This window comes from Crinia signifera, chromosome 1 (assembly GCF_055691185.1).
Source record: "Crinia signifera chromosome 1, ASM5569118v1, whole genome shotgun sequence".
NCBI lineage: Eukaryota > Metazoa > Chordata > Amphibia > Anura > Myobatrachidae > Crinia > Crinia signifera.
Window position 1 is genome coordinate 336,650,837 of NC_139217.1, and position 26,905 is coordinate 336,677,741.

Here is a 26,905-nt window from a genome sequence, read left to right on the forward strand (position 1 = left end):
AACAGTTTTGGCATATGGATCATTCTTTTAGCAGCCCCCCGCTGGGAGGGTCTGTCTGGGGAAACTTCAAGCTGTGTTTAAATAGGCATTTTTAGATGTTCAAAATCAGTAAAATCAGAGCCGTCTCCTTGTTCTTTGTCTGACATTTCTTGGTTTGTTTTGTCTCCTATGAATATTTCTTTATCACACGTATTGATCATCTGTACAGATAAACAGACATACTTAAATGGGCAAAGAGCATGATTTCCATAATATATATCTGCTCTTTCAAGACCCTCATGGTACCTCTCACAGGTCCCCTAATTGGTAATGGTATATTATCGAATACTAGAAAAGGTCTTTAATGAAGATACAATATTATGCATCACAGCTAAAAGGAATAGAGATTTTTGTACAGCAAACAGCAGCTTAAGATCATCGTTGCCAACATATTATAACTTTTTCCAGGCAGATTCGTATTATTAGAATATGTCCAATTTTCAAAACTTTGTTTTATTTAATTAGAACCAAAGGGCAATTTAATCCATATCAAATCCTTACCTATACAAACGAGTTTACACTAGAATGTACTTATAGAATACCAGTGTTTGAAAACTCTTCAATATTTACAGAAAAAAAACATGTTTTCACTGTGAATACAAACCCATTCCCATCTCATTTGTTGATAACGGTGGCTTTCAAACTGTGGCATAATTTTTTTTTTTTTTATTAGGATTTGAATTACCTCCCTCCCTGGCAGGAACATCTTACAGTCAGTAACAGCTGCATGGTAGTCAGGGGAGTTGTCACCCTGAGCAAGGTAGTAGTGAGATACAGCAATTTCACCCTAAGCCAAATTAGACTGCCAAATCACCAGCTACACAGTAAGTGAGTTTTCTCTCCACTGCCTGAATTGGTACTTGGGGGAGCCATGTTAGAACCAGGATTATATTTCAAGATACAAAATGTTCCCACATCTGTAAAACTAAATACTGCTGTATATTAAGGGACATATTTATTGTCAAACACAGTTTTATTGTGTTATGAGGTGCTAATTATGCTTCAACTCACGTTAATTGTATATTACAGCATGCATTAATTAGTTTATTAGTTGCCTTAATGGAACAGAGCTTCCCAAAAAACTGTAACTTCAAGGAGTACTCTTTATATTTACCAGCGGAAGACTGGAAGTTATCATCGCTGACGTCAAAGACCCACCCGAAAAAACTCCTCGTCACTCCTGCATTTTGACATACACCCCAACCAAATGTCATGTGTACTCCCCTTAAACTCTGGCTTCCTGCTAATCAAAATGCGACTGCATTGATGCAGAATGCGTTCACAGAATAATTAGCAAATAGAGGGCACGAATGCAATAATCAACTGGATTGTGTTTTCTCAATTTAGCAATTTATAATGAATTAGGTATATAAATCGGAGCTAAGAATTGTGAAATCATGGTAAAAAACCTGATATATAATAAAATGTTTATAATAAATGTGCCCCTTAATATGATAACCAATTATATCGCCACAATGGAAATAGCCTCACACTATCAGATAATGAACACTAAGGGGGATATTCAATCTTCGGGGAGATGCCCGCCGGGCCCTATTCAATGCTGTCTTCCCCGACAGCATTGAGCAGGGTATCTCGGCAGAACGAGCCCGACATCACTAGCTGTCGGGCTCGTTCTGCCGAGAACAGCCGGGAAGTGACGAGCTGCCGGCTGCAGCTCGCCTCTTCCCGGCCGCAACTCGCGGCCACGCCCCCTTTTCGCTCCCCGGCAGGCGGGACATTGAATCCCGCCTGCGTGTTCTCGGTCGAGCTGACCGAGAATGGGACTGGGTCACGGCGGTCGAGCAAGCTCGACTGCCGTGACCCTGACATTGAATACCCCCCTAAGGTACCACCTAAAAGAACTAATAATTAGACCTATAAAATAAAAAAGACTGTGATAATTGCAATCTGTCATCTTATCTCTGCTAAACAACATTGTCTTTTCCACTGTTATATAATATACATTTTAAGGATTTATGTTTTCCAAAATATAAAATAGTGAAATATTTAAATAATTTACAAGATGTTTTAAATATTGGTATATAAAGCCTTGGCTTACCTACAACTATAACTATAATATAACAATATATATTAGGCCATTCTGTGGCACTAGGTTATTCTGAGAACCTCATAGCAAATTAACGTTAAGTATCTTGTGTCCAAGAAATGTTTTAAATATTTATTCCTGCTGTGTAAATGAGATGAGTATACATGATCTTAGACAAAGGTATATGATGAAATGCATCATACATGGAATAGAATGTGTTTACTCCACTGGCTCATAGTCCTTTTAGAGATACAAATGTCAGAGAACGGGGAGTTTCTAAAATACCTATGATCTGTTCAACCTTCAAATTCTATGCATTAATCATAAGTCAACAGAAGGTATACATGTGAGGAACAGGCAGGAGTAGTGATTGGGAAGTCTACCTCTACCTAATGGTTGATGTGTGCCTGTAGTGTGAATGGAGACCACTATGTTTCAATTTAAGGAAACAATACAAATAGACATCTCTGATATTCCAATAAAGGCTTTGAAAGGCTCCAGGCTGTATGCCATAAAATCCAGGTGTGGTATAAAACACCATCATTAGCCCGACGTCGGAATCCTGACTGCGGGGACTCAGACAACGGGGGGAGCGCAACAAAGCCCCTTTGTGGGCACAGTGGCTCGCTATGCTCGCCACCTATTTTATTCTCCCTCTATGGGGTCGTGGACCCCCACGAGGGAGAATAGCCCATGTTTGGGGCTCTAAGCAGTCGGGATTCCAACGTCGCTGTAATGACTGATGGAATCACGACTGCCGGTCAGTTATCCGGCACCCGTAAAATGCTCCTTAACAAAAGAGCACACTATTTGAAATGTCTTCAGTTTTGAAAAAATGTGAAACAGCATTTCCGCATAGAAAAGCTTGAATTTCATAATTTATAATATACATACTCTGCTCTGTGCTGGAAGATTTTGAATTTAGATGTACAGTTAAGATACAAACTGCAGAAAGCTTTGAGCTTTATCTAGAGACCTCATCCAGGTCCGGTCACTGCTGCTACTCATGCCGCAAAGTACCGATTATCAGTACTTTGTACAGGACCTGTTCTGCGCATGCACAAACAGGTCCTGCGATGTATGAAGCAGGAGGGAAACAGACTGTCAGTAACTAACAGTCTTCTGCTGTCTAGGTTGGTAGAGACGTCCTCTATTTCCCAAAATGCCACCTTTTAGGGTGAAGAAAGAGGCTGGGTACCTCCATTGTTAGATAGAGATATCCTGGCCCCTGCCATGGGCGGTGTGCTGCTGAACCATTGTTGCCATAAGCCACCCAATGGTGTCAGATCACTACTGGTCACCAAAGGTCAGATCACTACTGGTCACCACAGGTCAGATCACTACTACAGCAGAAGGCATCTGCTTGTAAAACATGAATCCTGCTGCATTACCATACAAGTAGCAGTGATAGCAACTCCGTCCACATCTGAAAACCCTCTATATTTTTAAGGATCCCTTCCAGTAGGGCGAGGTATCGTGTGATACCCAGCCAACTCACCCGGCAGCTGCCTGGCGGCAGGATTGCATATGATACATTGTATGCGGTTCTTCTGCATACATTGTATCATATGCGATCCTAGCCAGGGCTACAGATTGCAACAAATATTCATAACAGCCCATAGGATCTGCGATGCGTGATGCAAGGGAACACGCCTCATATCGCAATCGCAGGAAAATGACATGTGATGTGTCACTTTTCATGCAATCCGTGGTCATATTGCACTTGTGTATGGGGCCTTTAGTCAGCTGCAAATTGAACACTAATGTTATTGAATATTGTCTTCAAATTTGAAGTGAGTGTTAGACATGTAAAAATGCCCCAAAACTTAATCGCTGAAGCCATCCAGTACAAAAATAAAGGATGTCCTAAAGAGACATTCTACTGGCATTCTACTGGCAGCAACATATTTCTGGCAGCCACTACTGTCAGGAACATTAGCTGTGCCAGTAAATATATTTTAAAAAAGTTAATTGTGTACATAAGGGGTAGGATAGAGGATATGGGTTGGGGCAGGTCTTATAAAGTGAAAGGTTAAACAAATCTTGCACTTGGCTATCTAGTAAGATCTAAGCGATCTAGTGAGGTCACTTAGAAAATGCCCTGAAATTGCCCCGTGTGTAGGCCCCAACAGACTGTCTGGATAAGTGTTCGGATGCATATTTTATTAATTTATTAAATGATTTAAGTTATTTCTGGTTTCTGGAACTAGTTACAAATTTGTTGTACTCTTCTACAAAAAAGAAAGCCTCATACTTTTCTCTGAAAAAACTTGGTACTGGAATTGGTATCCAGCATTGTTTATGTGATATTTAATACAAATCAGATTTCATTTTAATTCAACATTTAAGTATTTTAAATAATAAAACAAATTAAAATGTCATGGACAAAAATAATGGCACCCTTATTTAGTTGCACAATCTTCAGAGGCAAACACTGCAATGAAGCCATTTAATGTAGCTCTAAATGAGACTACTGTAACAGGTATACTGGCCATCGCTTCCTTATCACACAGCTACAGCTTCTCAGGTTTGATGGCTGCCTTCTCCAGATGACAAGTTTCTGCTCTTTCCATAGATGTTCAATTTGATTCAGATCAGGACTAACAGAAGGTAATTTCTGAATAGTCCAATTTTCTTTTCTTATCCATTTTAGCTAGGTATTTGGGTTCGTTATCCTGATGAAAAGCCCAAGACCTGTGACTGAGATAGAGCTTTCTGGCACTGGGCCATATGTTTCACTCCAGAATGCATTGATAGTCTTCAGATACTCATTGCACCCAATGCCAGAGGCAGCTTAGCAGCCCCAAAATACAAAACCCCTTCAAAGTTTCACAGCAGGTAGGCTGTTATTTTATTTAAAACCTTTTTAATTTTTCACACATATTTGTATAACTTATGTGATTTAGAAAAAAAAAGCTCCAAATTATTTATCTTTCCAAAGGACATTCTCCCAGAGGCATTGTGGCTATTAATGTGCATTTAGCAAATTCCACATTGGCTTTTTTTATGGTGAGTCCTCCTAGTGTGTTTTCTTACATGGAGTCAGGGTTGCATAAAAAATCAGATTTAAAAAGTAAACTCAGATTTATTTGATTTAAATATTTTTTTTATTTATAGCAGATTTTTTGGATTTAGGAGTTTTTTATAGAAACAATTTTAGTAAAATGGTTTAATTTGAGATGTTTAAACTCTGTTGAGTAATACATGAACAAATTTTGAAGTGAGAACAGTAACAAAATGAACACAGTAATAGAATTAATAAATACACACTAAACAGTTCCATCAAGAAGTACAATTAGACATGTTTTTGTGCACGTCCTCACATCTGACCTCAAGAGAAAAGGCTCTATAGCATGCAGCCAGCTTAGCTGGTTTTTCATTTCCCAATCTGTTGCTTGTTTTTGGATTGTACCAAACTGTACATTGAAAAAAATCCTTTCAATACCTGCACTTGATGAAACTGTGGTGAGCATCTGCTTCAGAAGATTTACTACAGAAGTGTCTAACTGAAGTTGAGCGGCGTAGGACATCCATCAGGCTAGAGGAGATACTTGGCGTAAAGTGTCCACTTCAAACATGTATGGTGCAAATGGTTCATGGATGTACAAATGTTGATGATGACTGGCATAATTTGACAATTATTGGCATGCGCAAACTCTATAGCAGTCTCAATTTCAGCTGGACTAAGCTTTTTTCCCCTGTACCCAAGATCAAGCAGATTAGCCAGCAAGTGGGAACTGTGAGTGCAATTTTAGCTCTTGTCTTTGCCATCTTTACTACATTGCTGTGATGTCCTTTCTCTTCAAGATCATGTACCAGCTTCTTTCACACTTGTGCATCCTCACTGATTGTGTACTTGCGTCATTGTGCACGATCCAGGGCTGCAGTTACAGGTTTCAGTCAAGCCAAATCATTTTCAGCACTCCGCTTAATACCAAAGTTAATAATGTCTTGAGGAATATCATCTTTGTTTTCGTCACATACTCTAAAAAGAATGGGCCAGTTTTTCAGAAAGTACTCTAAACAGTCTGCCATAGTGTTCCAGTGTCAGTCACTTGGTAGTATAAGCCTTATCCCACCTGATTCTTTAGCTTCTGAAAAATGGACATTTCTGAAGTGCTTAATAAGAATGATATGTTCCTTAACTCCTGGAATGTTGAGGTCATGTGCATGAAGACTGTGCACGAAGTGTGAAGAACATCCATGTGCAATAATATCCAGATCATCAGTTTCTTTCATGTCTGCGCTCATCTTTGCCATATTGGCATCCTTATCACTCACAAAGCTCTTCACAGAACACTCAATAAATTCTTCACACATTTTAATACTTTTGGCTGCAAGTTCACTTAAGGACTCTGCATTCTGACTTTGGCCTGATGTGTCAATACTCTCTACTTAGTACTTAGTCATCTGAAGTAACCGAACAACAAATAATTGGTTCATTTTGCACATTGCTTCAGCCACTAATAGCCATATACACTATATTGCCATTCAACTTTTCCTTGCTTTCTTCTTGAACAGACCGATACACCTCATTAACCAACTTCCCACCTACACCATTGCAGTTGGGGGCTTGTATCCTGGGTGAAGCATCTGCACAAACGTAATCATGTCTGGGTTTTGAACACATTTAAATGGTGCATTTGTTGCATAGATGTTCAGAGCACATTGAAGGTCAAGAGCTTCTTTTTCTGATTTGGTAGTTTTGACTACAAAATTTCAGGTGTTGTTGCTTTTGTGGCTTTTCGCCTACTTGCATGTCCACTAGAAAGCCTTGGTGGGCTGCACATTTCCATATCAGAAGAACAGGATGGTGAAGGGGTGGAAGTTGAAGGATGAGAGCTCACACCAACAGCAGCTACAGATTACTTTTAATTTCCATGAGTAGTGGTACCTTCTGGAATTACGATTTCCATCATAATCAGAACCTGAATGTGAAGCACATTTTTTCCAATGGTCTTTCATTCTTGCTAAAAGTCCTTGCATAACTTGACTGCATGTTTTACATTCTGCTTTACATTCAGAATTACCTAGGACAGTTTTTTTTGTTGAAATATAACCAAATGGCCTCCTGTTTGCTGCCAGAAGTAGCCATACTTACTAACGGCTTGTGTCTGCTTGCTTCAAAAGTGAAAGTGAAATTGAAGAGCCATGAGAATCCCAAAAGTACATGGGAAACTGAAGAGCTATGGGGAATCGCCTATTCACCATCCATTATTAGAATTACTACTTTTCTCCCTTGAAATGGGCTGAATGATTAGAACATTGAAGACATATGCTGCTAATTGAAGGAGTCATTTAGTTTGAAATATAAGAATAATCCATTTGCATAATATATTTTGTAAGGGTATCAGCCAATCTAACCAGGTAATTTATAAAAAATAATAATAAAATAAGCAATAATGTATCTCTTTTAACAGTTCCTTTGCTTTATTCTTTGACATACCAATAGCAAACAGGTATCCATGAAACAATAACTTTTAATTAATAAGGGTTAAAAAAAAAAATACTCTTATTTTGCTGGGACTCCAGATACAGCGCCATAACTTCTTAAAAAATTGCCTATTATATTACTAAAGTAGTGTTTTTATTCAAAAATTGTATGTATTACTATTCATATACATATTTATAAGCAGAACTAATTCTAAACATTAACTTGTTCTTATTTTCAATTTCATCTGTCTCTGAACTTTCCATGTATTAATATGTTTAAGCTATCTACATATATTTAGACGTAATAGGAATAAATAGCTGTAAATAATTCAAAGATGCTAAATAAATCAAATCAAAGGCTTATACCATTATTAATGTTCCAAAGCAGTAACACATGATTGATGAAGGTTTCTTTCTAGGTTTCTAATACAAGATTCATTTTATTTTATTATTAAAACATTAATGCAGAAAACTAAGGATTGGAGCTTTGTTTCAATTAGCTTTAAAGACACTCTGTATACTGTAAGTGTTCAAATGCTTATATTATCCATTTCTAAAATCATTTCACTGATTTCTTTCTGTTTGTGGAACAAGTTATTGGGAATTTGAGAGTACACAAAAAAGTGCTGGTACAGTGTAACCCAGAGTACCACCACATAGAAAATATTGGCTCCATTCTCTGTATTTTGCCTGCCTGCAGGTGAAATTCTCTGCTTCTAGTTCCTCTAGAATTCTCTTCAAACTGCTTACTCTCACCTACAAACCCTCACCAGCATTTTTTCTCCATACATCTCTTATCTTGTAGGAAATACAATTTTTATTAAGCTTTGACAACTCTCCCTAGACTTTAAGCTTTCACTAACAGAGGTCTCTTTACCTTCTGTCTCATGCAGTGGCGTAGCTAAGTTTTGGACGCCCCCTCGCCGTTAGAGGGGGGGCGCCCCCCGTCCCCCCGCCGCCGCCCATGCAAACCCCCCCCCCAATCCCCCGTAGCCTCACCTATCGCGCTGGTCCCGGCGGCTCCGTTCTTCTGCTAAGGACCACCACAAAATGGCCGCCCCCATACAGCAGACAGTTTCAGAGAACTGTGTGCTATATGGGGGCGGCCATTTTGTGGTAGTCCTCAGCAGAAGAACGGAGCCGCCGGGACCAGCGAGATAGGTAAGTCTGCGGGGGATTGGGGGGGGGGAATGTGCATGGGCGGCGGCGGGGGACGGGCCCCCTCTAACGGCGGGGGGGCGCCCAAAACTTAGCTACGCCACTGCATGAGACAGAAGGTAAAGAGACCTCTGTTAGTGAAAGCTTAAAGTCTAGGGAGAGTTGTCAAAGCTTAATAAAAATAGCACCGCAGCCCCCGCCGCCTCCACATGCACAGCGCCCCCCCCCCCCCCCGCGGTGGCGGGGGCTGCGGTGCTATAGTTACGCTGCTGGTCTCATGCACCGGTGGAACTACCATTGGTGCAGCAGGTGCAGTGCACTGGGGCCCCCAAGGATTAAGGGGCCCATTGCTGACCCTGTCACCCTCTTCCTCTCATCCACTGTTTTTCTCTGTCACACTCTGCCTCCCACCTGCCTCTTCATGTCACCACCTGCCATGTTGCATATTGTGAACTTGGGTTGGAGTGGAGGAGGGTGGCCCAAATCATATGTTTGCACTTAGGCTCAACACCCACAAGTTCTGCCACTGGTCTCATGTATGCACTTCCTCCGGTGACATGCGGTGGTGGTTGTGTAAAAAGAGGCACTGAACACAGCCACCACCCCGCTGCCGATGACAAACACCCCGCCACAAATACAAATAAGGGAACAGTGGAGCTGGGGCACCAGGGGAGTGCCGGATAACAGCGGCACTTCTAGAAGCTTAATTGTCAGGGGCTGTTGTGATTGGACAACTTGATCTGCTGTCCAATCACAGCAGCCCCGGTCAATAAAGCACATCTAGAAATGACACTTTTGCATAAAAAAAATGTAATGGCTTTTTAGTCCCACGGTTTAGCCCTGCCCTCTGATGCTTCATTCCCTTCACTTATCAGTTGGAAGCACCGCTTATTGTTGCCTCCCAAACAAATCTTCAGGTTACAAATTACTAAAATAATATAAAGAAAATACTCATGTCAAAGAATATGTGTCATATATTCTTTGTATTATTCTAAACAGAATCACTGCCTCCCCTGACTTCCTCTGTCTATCTCATTTGTAACTGTTTTGCTTCCTGTTAAGGCCCATACACACTTAAAGATTTTCATTTCAAAAGACTTTGCCAAAATCTCTGAAAGATATATCTTTCACCAAAGTAGTTCGTACACACTGAGCTATTTTCACCAAAGAGCGAGAGATTTTCAGGTGGCGAAAGACTTTGATGAAAATCTTTCATTAAAAAAGGATATTTACATAATGGGCAGGGTTTGAATTCCAAGGGTGGGAGCAGGGGCCCTTTAATTTCAGTGCATTTCTGTTTTTGGGGCCTGATTCAGAACTGATTGCTGGGCTGGGTATATTCGTAGCCCAGCGATCAGGTAAACGCCACCCCGGCTGTTACTGCATAATATACATTGGTGGGCCGTGGTATATATAGCCGGCAAGATAGCTGGCACTCAGCTCTGTAGGATAATGGGCCCCGTGCCCTCAGTGGTGTCCGGTGATGACCGGGCAGATAAATAGGAGATAAATGTACAGCGGCACTGGGGTCTTCAAATAACTCAGACAAGACGTTGCCACACATGTTAATGTTGTCTGAGTTGTTTGAAGACCCCAGTGCCGCTGTACATTTATTATATATATATAATTTTTTTATTTATTTATTTATTAGGGAAGCCTTGCATTGGTGGTAGTGGTTTATATATATATATATATATATATATATATATATATATATATATATATATATATATATATATATATATATATATACATACATACATACATACATACATACATACACATATATATATATATATATATATATATATATATAAAAATAAATAAGGAAGCCTTTCATTGGTGGCAGTGGTTATATATATATATATATATATATATATATATATATAAGCCTTTCATTGGTGGCAGTGGAGCTGCGTCAGCATAGGGACACTGGAGCGGGCGGCTGGAAGCACTTTTCCGCGTTCCGACACTCAGTCAGAGTGTCAGAGGGTCAGATGACAGCAGGGACCAGGAGCTGCTGCGGGCGGGTAAGCGTCTTTTTCCCCCTGCTCCGTCTCCGTGCTGCGAGCAGGGGGAGGGGAAGGGGGGAGAGCAGGGGGAGGCGGCGGAGCGGCGGGGCGGTACACGGGCTGAAAGTGGATAATCTTTCAGCCCGTGCTGCGTACAGACTCAGCGATGATGGATAAAAAACCATCCATCATCGCTGGCATGCTGGTAAAACCAGCCGACGTGGGTCCTCGCTAGCGATGATGCGGGAGCGCGCATCATCGCTAGTAAGCAATCTGTGGGTCATACACACTAGGCGATTTTCAGCTGAAAATCGCTCAAAACGGCTGTTTTGAACGATTTTCATGTGAAAATCGTTAAGTGTGTATGGGCCTTTAAGCAGAGTCTGATTAACAATAGGCTGATTAGGCTGCAGCCTAGGGCGCCAAGACTGGGGAGGTGCCCTGCAGGTGACAGTCGAGGAATAAAATCATGGCCAAATTTATACCATGTTTGTAAGTACGGTGGGGATGGGGGGGGGGGCACTCAAGGTGACTGCAAGAGGGCTGTGCCAATATAACTTAATGGTGGAACCATTACTTTACGTACATTGTGCCAGATGGTCAGCCTAAATCCAAGGTCTCCTTCACACACCACAAGCACTAGATCATACATGCCTGTGTTAAATGCACATGGGCAGTGTGAATGACGAGCCCCTGAGCACCCGTACACATGTGTTTAGCAGCATTACAAGGCAGCTACATGTGTTTTAGCCTAGGGCACCTGGAACCATTATACAGACCCTGCTGTTAAAGATCAAATTATATGATTTAATGTATCTCTACATACTTAATCTGATCTATATAATTAGAATGTTTTATCATTTTAATTGTGTGGCCCCATGATGATGATGAAAGGGGGATTTAGATTGGGATGCGGCATCAGATCTGGCCAATCTGGGCTACCTAGCATGTAGACTCATCCGCATCTTTTCTTGCATCTACAGTATGTGAAAACCATATATTTATGTTTGTCATTGAGGAAGGTAACGGCCACATCAATGCTGACTATAGTTGCCGCTGCGTGAACTGTTGCAGCTATTAACTTTCTACATTTTTATTCTGTTTTTTTCTAAATATTTTTATTGAGCATGAAGAGAACACAACACAAAAATCAGAAATGTGCAGACAATGATATGGTAAAATATAACTAAAGTAAGCAGAACATACATTACAAGGGCAATGGGGGGGGGCGTTCACGTATCGCAAGACAGATAGTCTTGGCTGCATTGACTACATAGTTTATATAGTCAAAATTGTGGCACTGCATGCATGCCGTGCTATGCGAGTCCCGATACGATCTGATCGTAATGGGACTCGCATAGCACGGCATATCTACCGTGTGTACACACCATAAGCATGACAAAACCAACCTTGCCTGGCCCTTTATAGAATGCTACTTTAGAACATTGGGCTCATTGGGTCTTAGCCAATGCCTGAAGACTATTACATTTACACCATAAGCTTAAGTTTGTGTAGTTGCATTTAAGAATGGCTTCACAAATACTACATGCCACAGTCTAAGAGGTGATTAAAGTTGTTGTCCCTTGCATAAATAGCCACATGAGGTCCGTATCTTCCAATGGTGAGGGACACACCACTTTGACAGTTCTACCCAGGGCTATCACATTTTATGGTCACTGCCAAGACTTTAGGGTTAGTTCAAAATATAGCGACGTGCTGTTGCAATGGCGCAGAAATAACACCAGTGGTGCATCAACTCACAACTGCGGGAATGTGCACTCTTATCAGTGGGGTGAGCCAACATGAGGCTAGTTAAATTAAATCAGCTCTCATGGGTGGATATTTAGTTATAGAGAGACAAGCAGCATAACAGGTTCATACATGTCTACAGGTGTGAAGCGACTGCATGTGTGATGTATTAATTTACACTACCCTGTCCATACTATGTGCTGCTGTCCATACTATGTGCTGGAGTTTGAATGAAAATACTTTTCTTCATTTTCACCTCTCTGGGTCCTGTCACGCTTCTGGTTTCTATGGTAAAAGTAGCAGTTTTACGCAATTCATTTTCTGCAGCATTAAACCTAAGATGGAAGCCTGGTGCACATCAAATCAGCAAAACGGAACTCAATGAAAGAAACCAGTTCAGTATAAGCGCTTTATAACGGTGTTCATTGAAGCCACAAGCACAGTAATAATCTATTCCAAGCAAGAAGAAAAGCCATGGCACTCCATTTACTAAACAATATTGTGAGGTATAAATACCCAGAAACCTCATTTATAAGCTAGTAACAATCATGCAATTCTACAAGGAAAAGTAATAGCAGTCAGTTCACATTATTCACATAGCATTATGTTCACCTGGTCCTTAGTACATGCAGCTTAGAAGAATTGTGCTAGATTTTCAGTAACTAAAACTTTAATATGAAAATGGCCCAGCAGCATATAGATCACACAGGCTGCGGCACAGAAGACAATTTTCTTTCTAAAGTGATTTATCTGTGAAAAGGCTGTCGGTTAACTTTTTCTGTCAAGCATGATTGATGAACATCATACCAGTGTCCTCTACAGCACACTCGTGTAGCTCACTGATGCACTGGTCCTCCGACAGAACAGAAAAGCTGAAATGCACATACTTCAGTCTGTAGACTGGAGGACTATAACGCTAAAGTATGAATTATGGGAAAAAACCCTCCTATGCGATAATTAGAGTGACCTTAGCAAACAGTCTAGTACTACGGTGAAGGAAACATATCTATAAAACATACGTTACTAAATATAGCACATAGTGATGTGACCTGGCAAGAGATCCATTGAAGCATGTACAGCGATTCTGGGCCCAATAAATAGAGATAAGTAATGTCATCTTTACACCATGTGATGAATTGTGTAATTTTGCTGTCCCATTAAATGTCTATGAGGATAGCAGTAAGCACCAGTAACATAAATGAGAGAAATGTTAAACAAAATGCATCAGCAATCTTCATTAGATTTTAGGCTTTTCATGGCTTAATACTGTGCTTCGCAACGTCGGTTCTCAAGACTCCCTTACAGGTTTTAAGGATACTTATGTTTGAGCACAAGTGGTGTAATTAGTGTGCCACTTTTCTTTAACCATCTGTTTTCAATATCCTTACAACCTGGCCTGTAAGGGTGCCTTGGTTTATTAAACCGACCTTCCAGTGTTGTTAATATCTCTGGCTTTTAGATAATCATTATCATTTATATATTTAGCTCCACAAATTAAAATGTGTTGTACAGAGTATATTCGGAGCTTACAGTCTAAGGGCGCCTGTTGGGAATGGCTGCGGGGCCCTATTCAATGCTGTCTTCAACAACAGCATTGAACAGGGGATCTCGACAGAATGAGCCTGACTTTACAAGCAGTCTGGCTTGTTCTGCCAAGAACGGCCGGGAATTGACGAGCTCCCGGCCTCAGCTCTCGGCCGTGCCCCATTTTCATCTTGCGGCAGGCAGGACATTGAATCCCACCTGCAAATTCTGGGTCGAACAGACCAAGAACGGGACAACATTGAATACCCCCCTAAGGGGTCCATATATCATTGTTGGTAGTGGGCCACTGGTAACTACGGTATCACTATGTATAGCTGCATATCACAGATATAAATAATGATATACAAGTGAATTTTCTGTGCTGGTGCTCTGCCGCTAACATTATTCATTGATTGTTCACAGTAAAAACTGATATTTATGATTACTGTCCATGCATGCACAGTTATACCCTTTTCAGACAGAAGCACAAGCTCCGACCTACAATACTGAATATGGGTCAGTGGTTTTGGATGTACTTACGCTTTCACACCACTGCTAGGACCAGGGTTATTCCCTGGTTGTCGTTGTTTACGCAGGATGCTTGCAGGCGACATTATCTCCAAGCACTCCTGAACCTTCTAATCAGCAGCCTTTTAGGTATGACTAGGGAGGCCAATCCCGGGATCGGGATCGGCGGGATCCCGGGATTTTAGCCTAAAAACGGCGGGATTTCAATCCCGGGATTGAGCCTTCCAATCCCGGGATTGCGGGATTAGTACCTGTTTGTAAAAATCCAGCAGACGGCTGTTTGGAACAGTGTCTGTGTGTGCTGTAGCGGCATGACGGTGGCCGGGCTACGCAGCGTGACCCCTGACATCACATAACGCTGCACAGCCCGGCCGCTGTCATGCCGCTGCAGCACACACAGACACTGTTCTGAACTTGTTCACCTGGCCGCCCGCTGAGGAGCTCCCAGCCGCTCGCCCGCTAAGGAGCTCCAAGCCGCCCGCCGGCCCGCTGCGCAGCACCTAGCCGCCCGCTGAGCAGCTCCCAGCCAAGCTGAGTAGCTCCCATCCGCATGCCCGCTGGAGATGGTCCTGCTACTGCCTGTCACCACAATCATGTAAGTGACCGCGCAGGGCAGGAGGGATAGTGGGGATTAGTCTGCCGTGTTAATGTGCGGGTCGGCCAGTTTGGGGAGGAGGGACGTGGTTTTTTTTTTTTTTTAACCATGGAGGCCAATCCCGGGATCCCGGGAATCCCGGGATTGAGCATTTTTCAATCCCGAATCCCAGGATCGAAAAAATGCCCCGGGATTGGCATCCCTAGGTATGACCCAGGTGAAAAGACTTGACTTGAATCTTGCCATTCACACTGGTAAAGTATAGAAACTCTGAGCAGATAGCACCGTGGCCCAAACATCACCTATTATCATTATTAAAACATTGGGTAGCAAGTCAGAGATTTCTCCAATGGAGCTTTCAGTCTCTGCATAATTGATTATGGCAGCGAAGCATGATCTGCACTTACTAAGTGATGGAAAACTGATTTGTTTTGTTGCTTGCTGAGTAGATCGGGATTTTAACAGAACCCATGCTGTAGTACATCAGAACTTGTCTGATGCGTTACAGGACTTGCGAAGATCACCAGAGGGGTGACCTACTGTATCTCTTCTCTATTCCAGTGGCCAAGATGTTAAAACCTCTCAGAGTTATTGCTTTAATGGCATGAAATGTGCCTTAATAATATATATCTCCCTACACTTCATACCCATTTCCAAAAAAAAGGTAAATTTGAGAATTCTATAACACCAGGAAAGATACAGTGGGGCAAAAAAGTAATTGGACAGCCACCGATTGACCCACTTAACAAGATGAGAGAGGTCTGTCATTTTCCTCATAGGTACACTTCAACTGTGAGAGACAGATTGTGGGAGGAAAAATAAGGAAATCACATTGTATGATTTTTAAACAATTTATTTGTATATGCTTGTGAAAAAAAAATCTTTGGACAATCAAACAGTTATGGTGTGTACACACGGTGAGATTCTCTTGCTATTCAACTTAAGATTCGAGTGCTATGCAATCTTGGCTAACTCTGTACTATTTACATACAATTCATATAATCTGCATTAGATTTGCACTATATAGTCATTACTGCCCTGTCTATCTGGGTTTTGATTTGTTCTGTCACGGGAGCGTGCATCGAAATCACAAGGTAAAAAACCTGTGCGATCTGCATGCGATTTTGACTACATAGTCAAACGCTAATGTTAAATCTCACCGTGTGTACACAGCATTAAACTCAATACTTTGTAATAAAACCTTGGTTGGCAATTACAGAGGTCAAACATTTCCTGTAGTTCTTGACCAGGTTTGCACACACTGCAGCAGGTAGTTTGGCCCAATCTTCCATGTAGATCTTCTTTAGATCTGTCATGTTTTGGGGCTGTCGCCGGGCAACATTGACTTGCAACTCCTTTCACAGATTTTCGATTGGGTTGAGGTCTGGAGACTGGCTAGGCCACTCCAGGGCCTTGAAATGCTTCTTACGGAGCCACTCCTTAGTTGCCCAGGGGGTGTGATGGGGTCATTGTCATGCTGGAAGACCCAGCCATGTTCCATCTTTAATGCTCTTACTGAGGGAAGGAGGTTATTGGCCAAAATCTCACTATACATGGCCCCATTCATCCTCTCCTTAATACGGATCAGTCGTCCTGTCCCCTTTGCAGAAAAGCAGCCCCAAACAAAGATATTTCCAAACTCATGCTTCACAGTGGGTATGGTGTTTATGGATGCCACTCATTATTCTTCTCCCTCCAAACATGGCGAGTGTAGTTTATACCAAAAAGTTATATTTTGCTCTCATTTGACCACATGACATTCTCCCAATCCTTCTCTGGATCCTCCAGATGGTCACTGGTAAACTTTAGATGGAAAAAAACTATAAATTAAATAAAAGTAAATTATATTTATAAAATTATATTCAGAAAAAAAAAAAAAAATCCACAGCTAGTACTTCAACACCTGATTGAGAGAGGTGTGCTTGAAACAAAGGACATGTGCTGGCTTAAGCAGGGGGACCTTTTGGGTGCTGCAGGATTTGAATCCATGACAACATTGTGTGTTACTAATGGTAGTGGTCCCAGCTCTCTTGTGGTCATTGTTCAGGTCCCCCCGTGTAGTTCTGAGCTGATTCCTCACCATTCTCAAGATCATTGTTACCCCACGAGGAGAGATTTTGCATGGAACCCCAGGTCAAGGGAGATTGTCAGTGATCTTGAATTTCTTCCATTTTTTTAATAATTGCGCCAACAGTTGGTCTCTTCTCTCAAAGCTGCTTGCATATGGTCGAGTAGCTCAACCCAGCCTTGTGCAGCTCTACAATTTTGTCCCTGGTATCCTTAGTCAGCTCTTTGGTCTTTGCTATGGTGGAGAGGTTGCAGTCTGACTGTTTGAGGGTGTGGACAGGTGTCTTTTATACAGACAACCAGTTTAAACAGGTTCCCTTAATACAGGTAATGAGTGGAGGATAGAAAAGCTTCTTAAAGAAGCAGTAAAAGGTCTTTGAGAGCCAGAAATCTTGCTGGTTGGTAGTTGTCCAAATATTTATTTTCCGCAGGAATATACAAATAAATTGTTTCTTTCCCCCACATTCTGCCTCTCGCAGTTAAAGTGTAGCGGAAATTACAGACCTCTCTCATCTTTTTTAAGTAGGTAAACTTGCACAATCTGTGGTTGTACAAATACTTTTTTGCCCCACTGTAGAGTAATGCTTTTCATTCTGCTTCTTTAGCATGTTTACGTGGCTAAGTTATGAAAAGAGGTGTTCAGCCCATAATAATAAGGATTCCAAATTGCCACAATTTGCAGAAATTTGGATCCTTATTTGCATAACTTTAGATGACTCCTTCCTCACCTAAATGTATTATTGCTAAGTCCCTGGGACCAGAGCTCTGATCGGAGTCTGTCCCTACAAACAGTATAATACCACTTTCACAATGCCAAAATAATCCGGGTAATTGCCCACACCTAATAACCCAGGTTGCCCTATGTATAATGGGCGACCTGGGTTTAAGGCGAAAGCACCAGACCCAGTTCAGAGTCCGACCCGGCATAGCGATGTGAAAGGGGTAATTCGTAGGGGTAAGAGAGTTCGCTTTTACTTGGATCTCAAAGTGGGATCTTATTGGCTAAACACATATCTAAAACACATGACAGCCGATAGCCAATCGGCTCACCCCTAGTAATTAGTGATCACATTTATGATAATGTGACTTTCTATTTCAGATGCACATGCACGTTGGCGGCCAAATGTGTTAATAATAATGAAAATTGTGACAGTTTTGTCTGCTGTTTGCATGTTAACCCCATGTTTATATGGGTTTTCCCAGGTTCTCTGCTTTCTTTCCACAATCCAAAAACATATTGGTAAATTGCTCAGCTTCTGACAAACACTTAACTTTAGTGTGTGTGTCTTTCCGTGTCACAGGGAATATAGAAATTGTAGGCTCCACTGGGGCTGAGACCGATGTGAATTCAAAATATTCAATGTAAAGCATTATATAATATGTGCATATTATAAAAAATAACTTAATAAAGTAAAGAAAGAAAGTGGCACAGAACCTTTGGTGTTAAAAAAGGATCCTTGAAAATAAGCCTATTAGCATGAAATGTGTTGGTTCTGCCTACCTGCCTGCCACAAGACATACCTGCCATATCCAGTTTGGGATACACTTCTACTGCAAAGCGTATGAGTGTAAATATAGGGAGTACTGTAGCATTTGGAACAACATATTAAGAAAAGCCCTCATGACACTCACCACCTTTTGAGGGTAGGAACTTTACCCTTACCTTTTTTTTTTATTCCTTTAATTCGACTTTTATTGTAATTAATTTTCTGTCCATTTGCTACATGTTATTTTTACCATTCATGTTTGAATGAGATTTCTTTTTGGAACAACTGCACCAAAGGTTTGTGTGCCTAATACTTTCTTTTCAATATTCAACACAGTTACCATCGGCTTCAGCCACTGGCTCTCATTGGGTCTGGATCATTAGGTCAACCCAAGAAAGATCAACACTCCTTGGGTCGACACCGGAAGGTCAACAGGCAGAAGGTTGACAGGGCCTTAAGGTTGACCGACGGATGGTCGACAATGCACAAAGTCGACACATATTTTTTTTATTTTTTTAGGGGCCAGATGTACTAAGCTTCAAAAGTGATAAAATGGAGAGTGATAAACAGCCAGCCAATCAGCTCCTACTTGCCATGTCACAGACTGTGTTTGAAAAATGTCAGGCAGGAGCTGATTGGCTGGTTGTTTATCACTCTCCATTTTATCACTTTTGAAGCTTAGTACATCTGGCCCTAGGTGTCTACAACTAGATGGCAAGTTCTGGACACTGTCTATGTGTACGGCAGCTCCTTGCATTGCTCATTACGCTCATAGGGCCTTATTCAGATTTCATCGGTACTGCGCGCATTCGCACGCAGTACCGATGTTGTGCGTCTGCGCATGCGCAGGCGTGTTTCTGCGCATGAGCAGGCGCATGGTGCGTGCACCCACGGCGACCTTTCGGGTCGCCCGGTGCACGCACCAATGACAGTGAGGGGGGGGCGGAGATGGGCGGGGAGCCCCGGGCTGCCCCATTACCATATGGGAACGCCCAGCGTTCCATGGGCATTTCCATGAGAACGCTGGGCGTTCTCATGGTAATGAGGCAGTGACGCGGGTGTGTGGGCCAGGTAGCTGACATCACCGGATGTCAGCTGCCCGCCCATATCACGCCAGCGTGCACGCATATATACGCAACTCAAAAGTCACTTATATAAGCGTGCACGCTAAACATCATTCGATGGTCACCGACCATCGAATGATGTGGGCGGACACCCCAGCAAAGCGAATGGATGTTTATGCAAAACATCCATTCGCTGCTGTGCGGGCGAAGCCGCACTTTGCTGGGGCGGTGGGGGGGCGTGCGTTCGCCGGGCGGGGTTTGGTGGACTTGCAAAGCTGCGAATTCGCAGCCTTGCGAATCAACCTGAATAACCCCCATAATGCTTTGCACCAGGTTGAAGCAGGGTTGCACAATTTAAATCAAACAATGTAAATCAAAATATTAAATCATGGATTTAATCACAAGTTAAAAAACTACAACTTCTGCTTGGAAAGAGATAGACATGTAGATGTACAGAATTTGCTCATGCCAATAATTGTCAAATTATGCCAATCATCATCATTTTCGTGCATCCATGAAACCATTTGCACTATACACTAGCCTGGTGGATGTCCTACATAGCTCAACTTCAGTTAGACACTTCTGTAGTAAATCTTCTGAAGCAGATGTTCCCCGCAGTTTCATCAAGTGTAGGAAAGAATTTTTTTTTTACGTACGGTTTTCTACAATCCAAAACATATTGGGAAATGAAAAAGCAGCTAAGCTGGTTGCATGCTATTTTTTTCTTTTGCCTTTTTCTGTTGAGGACAACTGTGAGGGGGTATGGGTCATTGGGTTGACCAAATTTAGGTCAACATGCATTGGGTCACCCACTGAAGGTCGACAGGCCTTAGGTCAACACCTGAAATATGTCGACATGGCTAAGGTCGACACAAGCATTCTGTTGACAGTCAAAAGGACAATGGGGGTTATTCTGCTCGCTACGGTGGGACTGTCAACGGGCGGAACGGTTTTTTTTTTCATCTGCGCATGCGTAGCTTTCGCAATGCGCAGGTGCGGCGACCTCACACCGCTCACAGACGGGTCTCTCCATGCGAAAAAACCTGTCCGCAAGAGTACGGACATTGTGGGCGGCATGGGGGCGTTTTTAGGGGAGCAGCCGGAATAATGAGGGAAACGGGGCGTAAACATGGGCGTACACGGGGGTGTGCACCAAAAATGTACGGTGCTACAACTGCTCGATCGGCGAACGCACCATGCATTTTGGGCCAAAAACAGGCGGACGCCAAAGATAGCTCCAGACCACCCCTAGAGATACCGTATGAGAGCGGACGCCTGGGTCTGCTAATTAACGCTGATTACTACACCTGAATGTAATAAGCAATGCTGCAGCCTATTAAGTGAATACCATGATTTCACTACCTGCAAGCCACACACAGCCCTCAAACACATTGGAAGCATATCTTTCTACACTTCTCTACATGTAAAGGTTGGTTTAATTGTAGGTAACATTCATTCTAAGACCTGCTTATATATGGCAAGGTAGTTATTTTATAACCATCTACACCCATTCAGTAATTGTTTTTATATACTTTAAAAAGCAGGACACTCAATTCACAGAAGTCGACATGTGTCAACTTTTTCACTGTAACACCAACATAACTTTATTTAAAAGTAAAACCAATGTGGGGACACATAGATAGTGATTAAAATGCCACATTAGAACATAACAAATATACATGTAATGAGGGTTAAAATGTTGTTTTACTAGGGTCTTTATTAAGGTAGACAATTGAGTTAATATCAAACAATTATTGAATAACAATTAGAATAATTAATCAATTGTCTTAATTATAGTTGAAAGTCAAGATTTCCAGTGCCATATATGTGAAGGGTATGCCACCGTGCATGGACGTACGCTCACTCACGATCGGTGACACACGCTGAGTTTTCCATTGAAAAAAAGCCAGACCCGTCTGTGCCACGCTCAGATATACGGAAGATGTCGGTGGGGAAACGGACTAGACCCGTCCGTATACGGTGGCGTATGTTCTGTGGCTAAGAGGGGATCCATCCGTGTACGGTGGCGTACGCCCAAGTGTACGCCACTCCCCTTTGTCGGTGTTTGTGACCGTCCGTATGCGGATGCTGTGTGGGCGGACTTATGCTCACCGTCCGCTTACGGGAAACGTACGGTGAAACGGACCGTACGTACGTTGCACCGACCAAATCAGAATAAGGGCCAATGTGAGGGTTTCACGTTTCTGTGTCGAATGTCAACATGGACAATGTGTACTGCGTCCCCTCGCATGGCTCGTCATGCTTCGGGCACAGTGCCACGCTGCACTTGGCACACTATTCTATTCTCGCTTTACCCCCTAGTGGATGGTAGGGCATGAAATACTGCCTGTCGGCACATGTCGGCTCAAAAACAAAAAGTTAAAAACTCATGTAATGCTAATGCTTATGTCGTGCTTTCAACCCTGTCGACCTACAGTATTTCAGGTGTCAAGTTAAGGCCTGTCGTCCTTCAGTGGTCGACCAAATGCATCTCGACCTTAATAGGGTCGACCTAATGACCGTATCACCTGTGAGAATGTGGACAAAAATATGTACATGTTTGACTCAGACCCAAACATCTGATTGAGTGAAATTCAGAGCCTAATTGTACTTCTTGGTGCATAGGTTTAGTGTGGATTTATTATATTACTGTGCTCATTTTCTTACTGTTCTCACTTCAACATTCATGTCTAACTGTTTACTTTACTGAAAAAAATGTAAGAAGAAAATCCTTTTTAAATCAATCTGCTTTAAATAAAAATAATCTGATTTAAATAAAAAAAATCTGATTTAAATCAACAAAATCAGATTTTTTTTTTCAATTTTGGGGGGCAAAAACTGATCTTTACGCAACCCTGGCCCAGAGCAGGTGTCGACACAGACACCAAAAAAGAACAACTCATTTCGACCTTTTCCCATGTCAACCTTTTTCATGTAAACTTTTTTGCTTGGGTCAGCCTTTTTTACCATGTCAACCTTTTTGATGTGTTGACCCATAGTGGTGGACCTTTCCACTGTGGACCTAGTCACTGTTGACCTAAGGACCCATACCCGCTGAAATTCTGCCAGGTTGAACAGCTATTTCCATGTGCATTTCATATTAAAGCTTCAAACAGAGAAGAACACCAAAGATTTGCCTACAGATCTTAATACTAGTGGCATCAGAGGCAGAACTCTGGGAGGCAATGGAGTTATCTGCCGCGGGGCTCCTGCTCTCAAGGGGGCACCTCTCCACCACTGCCAGTTTAAATTCATTAATTGAAAGCCATCAAAATTGCTTCTGTGGCTGAGTTCTGAAATATATGTGTGTTCTCCCTCTCTTTCTGTATATACATACAGTATATAATATATATTTCATAACAGACTATATATTTATTTTGAATAACGTTGTGTGTGTGTGTGTGTGGGGGGGGGGCACCAATATTCATCTTGCCTCCGGGCAACTGGGCCAAACTTACGCCACTGAGTGGCATATTAAGTTTAGTATCACAGTGCTACTAACTAACATGATGTTAAAATTCAACATAACTTACAGCAAAGCCCCCTTCACAGCAGACTACTTCTGCCAGGGATTAGCTTCTGTGTCATGCGCATGTGCAATTAGGGATGCCAATCCCGGGGCATTTTTTCAATCCCGGGATTCGGGATTGAAAAATGCTCAATCCCGGGATTCCCGGGATCCCGGGATTGGCTTCCCTAATAATAAAAAACACCCTGGCCGCCCGAGCGCTGGGTGGGTGGGCGGGTGTCAGGGACCGCTGGGTGGGTGGGCGGGTGGTTGTCAGGGACCGCTGGGTGGGTGGTGGGTGGTTGTCTGGGACCGCTGGGTGGGTGGTTGGTAGGGAGCGCTGGGTGCCCGTGAGCGCTGGGTGGGCGGGCGGGTGGCCGGCCGTGAGTGCTGGGTGGGAGGGCGGGTGGCCGGCCGTCAGCGCTGGGTGGGTGGCCGGGCGGGTGGCCGTCAGCGCTGGGTGGGCGGGCGGGTGGCCGGGAGCGCTGGGCGGGCGGGCAGCCGTGGATGTGCGGCTGTGCCGTGTGCCCTGCGCAGCGTGACCTCGCAGCGTGACCTCGTCACGCTGCGCACTGCGGGGTATGGGGAAGCCGGGCAGCGTCTGAGTGCTCAGACGCTGCCCGGCATTAAACTGCGCATGCGCAGTTTAATCCCGAAATCCCGGGATTGGAAATTCCAATCCCGGGATCGAAATCCCGGCGTTTTGGGGGCCAAATCCCGGGATCCCGCCAATCCCGGGATTGGCCACCCTATGTGCAATGTCCATTTCTTGTTCACCCAGCGGAGCCTCAGCAATGAAGCTTGAAATGCGCTATTGCGTCCCCAGTGCCAGCAATGGGGACCATATAACTCTTGCCATCTATAGATGTTGTAAGCGATAATAAGCCAAACAGATTACTGACGTTTATTGAATACTGAAAGGGGTAAATAACCCTTTTGGCAAGTGCCTAAGGGTCAGATGTATCAAGCTTTTAAAAGTGATAAATGGAGAGTGATAAACAGCCAGCCAATCAGCTCCTACCTGCCATGTTACATGCTGGGTTTGAAAAATGACAGGTAGGAGCTGATTGGCTGGTTGTTTATCACTCTCCACTTTATCACTTTGTGAAGTTTGATACATCTTCCCTAAAGGTTTATGTCTCATTCTTAAATGGGAACCGTAGACTAGTATTGCTGTGAGCTACAGCCATGCTATACAAAGGGGTATATTTAATCATTTTAAAAGGTGCTCCAGCCAATCAATTTTTCAAACACATGACAGTAAGGAGCTGATTGGTTAGAGTACCATTTAACATAAGTATCCAGTGATAAGAATATCATTGTTATTAAATACAGGTCCTTTATCCGGATATCCCAAAACCAAAATATTATGAAAACCGTAGGTTTTCTGAATATTTTGTCGCGCCCGCCCTTTTGTCCCCCTCGCACCTTTACTTATACTCACCCTGTCCCCCGGTGTCCACGGCAGTCATCAGACTCCTCTTCAGCGGGATCCCCGGTCCCAAGAATGCATTGTGCGGGTGCCCCGGTGTAGTCATTGGCGCACCTGTGCAATGCACCCTTAGGACCGGGGATGCTGCTAAAGAGGAATCCGATGGCCGCCATGGACACCGGGAGACGGAGTGAGTATAAGTAAAGGTGCGAGGGGGACAACAAAATATTCAGAAAACCTACGGTTTTGGTAATATTTTGGTTTTGGGATGTCCGGATAAGGGACATGTATTTAATAACAATGACATTCTTGTTATCACTGGTTACTTATGTTAAATGGTAGACGCCACGAAACACTGTGGATGTCGGAGAACCTTTGAAGGACCGCCAGGGGACCAGATAAGGGAAACTCCACCTGTTTACCCAAAGGTGTAAAGCGCTTGATTATTTTTAACTATATAAATATATTCTGTGCTGAAATTAGTGGTAGATTCATCAACAAGTGATATTCTTGTTATCACTCACTACACATGATAAATGCTTCCGAATGTCATTCTTCAAACACATGACAGGAGGTGATTGGCTGGAGCACTCTTTATCATTCTTAATAAGTAGTTCTAACTGAAATATCAGTTAGGTTGTGTACAATATTTCCAAATATGAAAGTGGTCAATTTTGACCAAGCTTCAATGCTATGAATGTAGATCTGTATTCATGCAGTAATCTATGTGCTATTAATTTGCTTATCAAGTTATTACTCCCTATAAGAACATTTCCCTGTTAAACTCACCGGTAACAGCATGGAATAGCTAAGAAAACATTAATGCCCCTACATGAATGCATTTACCTGCAATTTCCTAACCCCCTAACACATGTCTTATTACCTTAGTACAGCGTAATTCGCAAGTGATGACCCAAGCTTAAAGCTGGCCATATACCAGTGCCATTGGGTCACTTTTCATCCATTTCCGATGGATCTGGCCAAGAAATCAGATGAAAAAATTTCAAATTGTATGTGTTTTATCTCCGATTCCAATCTGATTCATGGTATGCGCATCGGATCGGTGTTGGAGATGGACAAAACACAGGACAGTCCTGTGTTAAGCCAATGGAACCCATGACCAGGAACAGCATATATAATGAAGGGAGATGATAGATAGATAGATAGATAGATAGATAGATAGATAGATAGATAGATAGATAGATAGATAGATAGATACAATAGTTGTTTTATATATAGGAAAATAAATAGGAGTATGGGATGCAATGGGGAGAGGGGGAGAGGGGGAGGGAGAAGGGAGATGTTGCATTTTGTCCCAGGGTACCACTATTTTGTCGAGCCGGATACACCCAGGAGAACCTGCAGCAGCCTGTACAAACTTCATGGCTGAGGTTAGAGGGAGATGCTAGAGGAAAGGGCATGACTTACACATCCTTAGCGGGCAGGTTCTTCCCCTCCACCAGCCTGAAGTACAGCGCTGTGTTCCGGGCCATGACGGACAGTGACCAGCCAAGTGGCAGCAGTGGCTCCAGCTAGACTCGGAGTGTGGCCGGCAGCAGCAAGCCCGCAATTCCAGCAGAGGACCTCCGTGCTGCTCCCGCACACATGCTGGACAGCCCCTTGTTCCTGACTGTCTTTGGTTAAGTTTTCTGATAAATAAAAAAAATCCTTTTACAATGCCGCTGTCATGGTCTGTATACAGTGATTCCCTATTCAGAGACCATCCTCCGCCTACTCGTGCCTTCAGCGTGACAGACTGACCAACTCAGTGTCCAGGGTAGCATCACACTTCATAACATCAGCGAGGAGACGCTTCCTGCTGCATTCAGCCATATGTCACGGACCGGCGGCTCCTAGGCACCATGTAGGTAGTGGATGGAACACTGCTGTAGCCACAGGTTGGAAGCGCAGATGTATTATGACTGAGCAGTACAGTATGTTATGCTGCTTCCCCTGCTGCCAGTGCCTCCTCCAAACTAGTGTGAGTGAGAACTGGATGAGGCAGAAGGAGAGAGCTCAGCCCCCCCTGCAGGTAGTCTTGTGTTATGAGAAAGAGCCTCTGTTTACCTCTGTATATCTCCACACGACTCTTCTGCAAGAAACAAGCTCCCTGCTGCTAGGACGGCAGGAATCATGCTGCCCGTCTTCCATTAGTACAGAGCTGCTCAGAATTAACCCATTGTGTAATGGTAAAGATATGTGTGATTTCTGCTAAGTCAGGGGTGGGGAATCTTTTTTGGGCCAAGGGCCAATTGTATGGTG

General features: G+C 43.0%; 1 protein-coding gene across 1 annotated transcript in view; it reads right to left on the reverse strand.

Moving 5' to 3' along the window:
- The window catches only part of RASAL1 (RAS protein activator like 1), a 93,721-nt gene extending 67,077 nt beyond the window's left edge, over nucleotides 1-26,644 (reverse strand). The window contains exon 1 of the mRNA XM_083145468.1: nucleotides 26,072-26,644. Within this exon, the coding sequence (XP_083001594.1) occupies nucleotides 26,072-26,136 (65 nt within the window). The 5' untranslated portion in view covers nucleotides 26,137-26,644. The remainder of the gene's footprint in view (nucleotides 1-26,071) is intronic.
- Nucleotides 26,645-26,905: the final 261 nt, after the last annotated feature.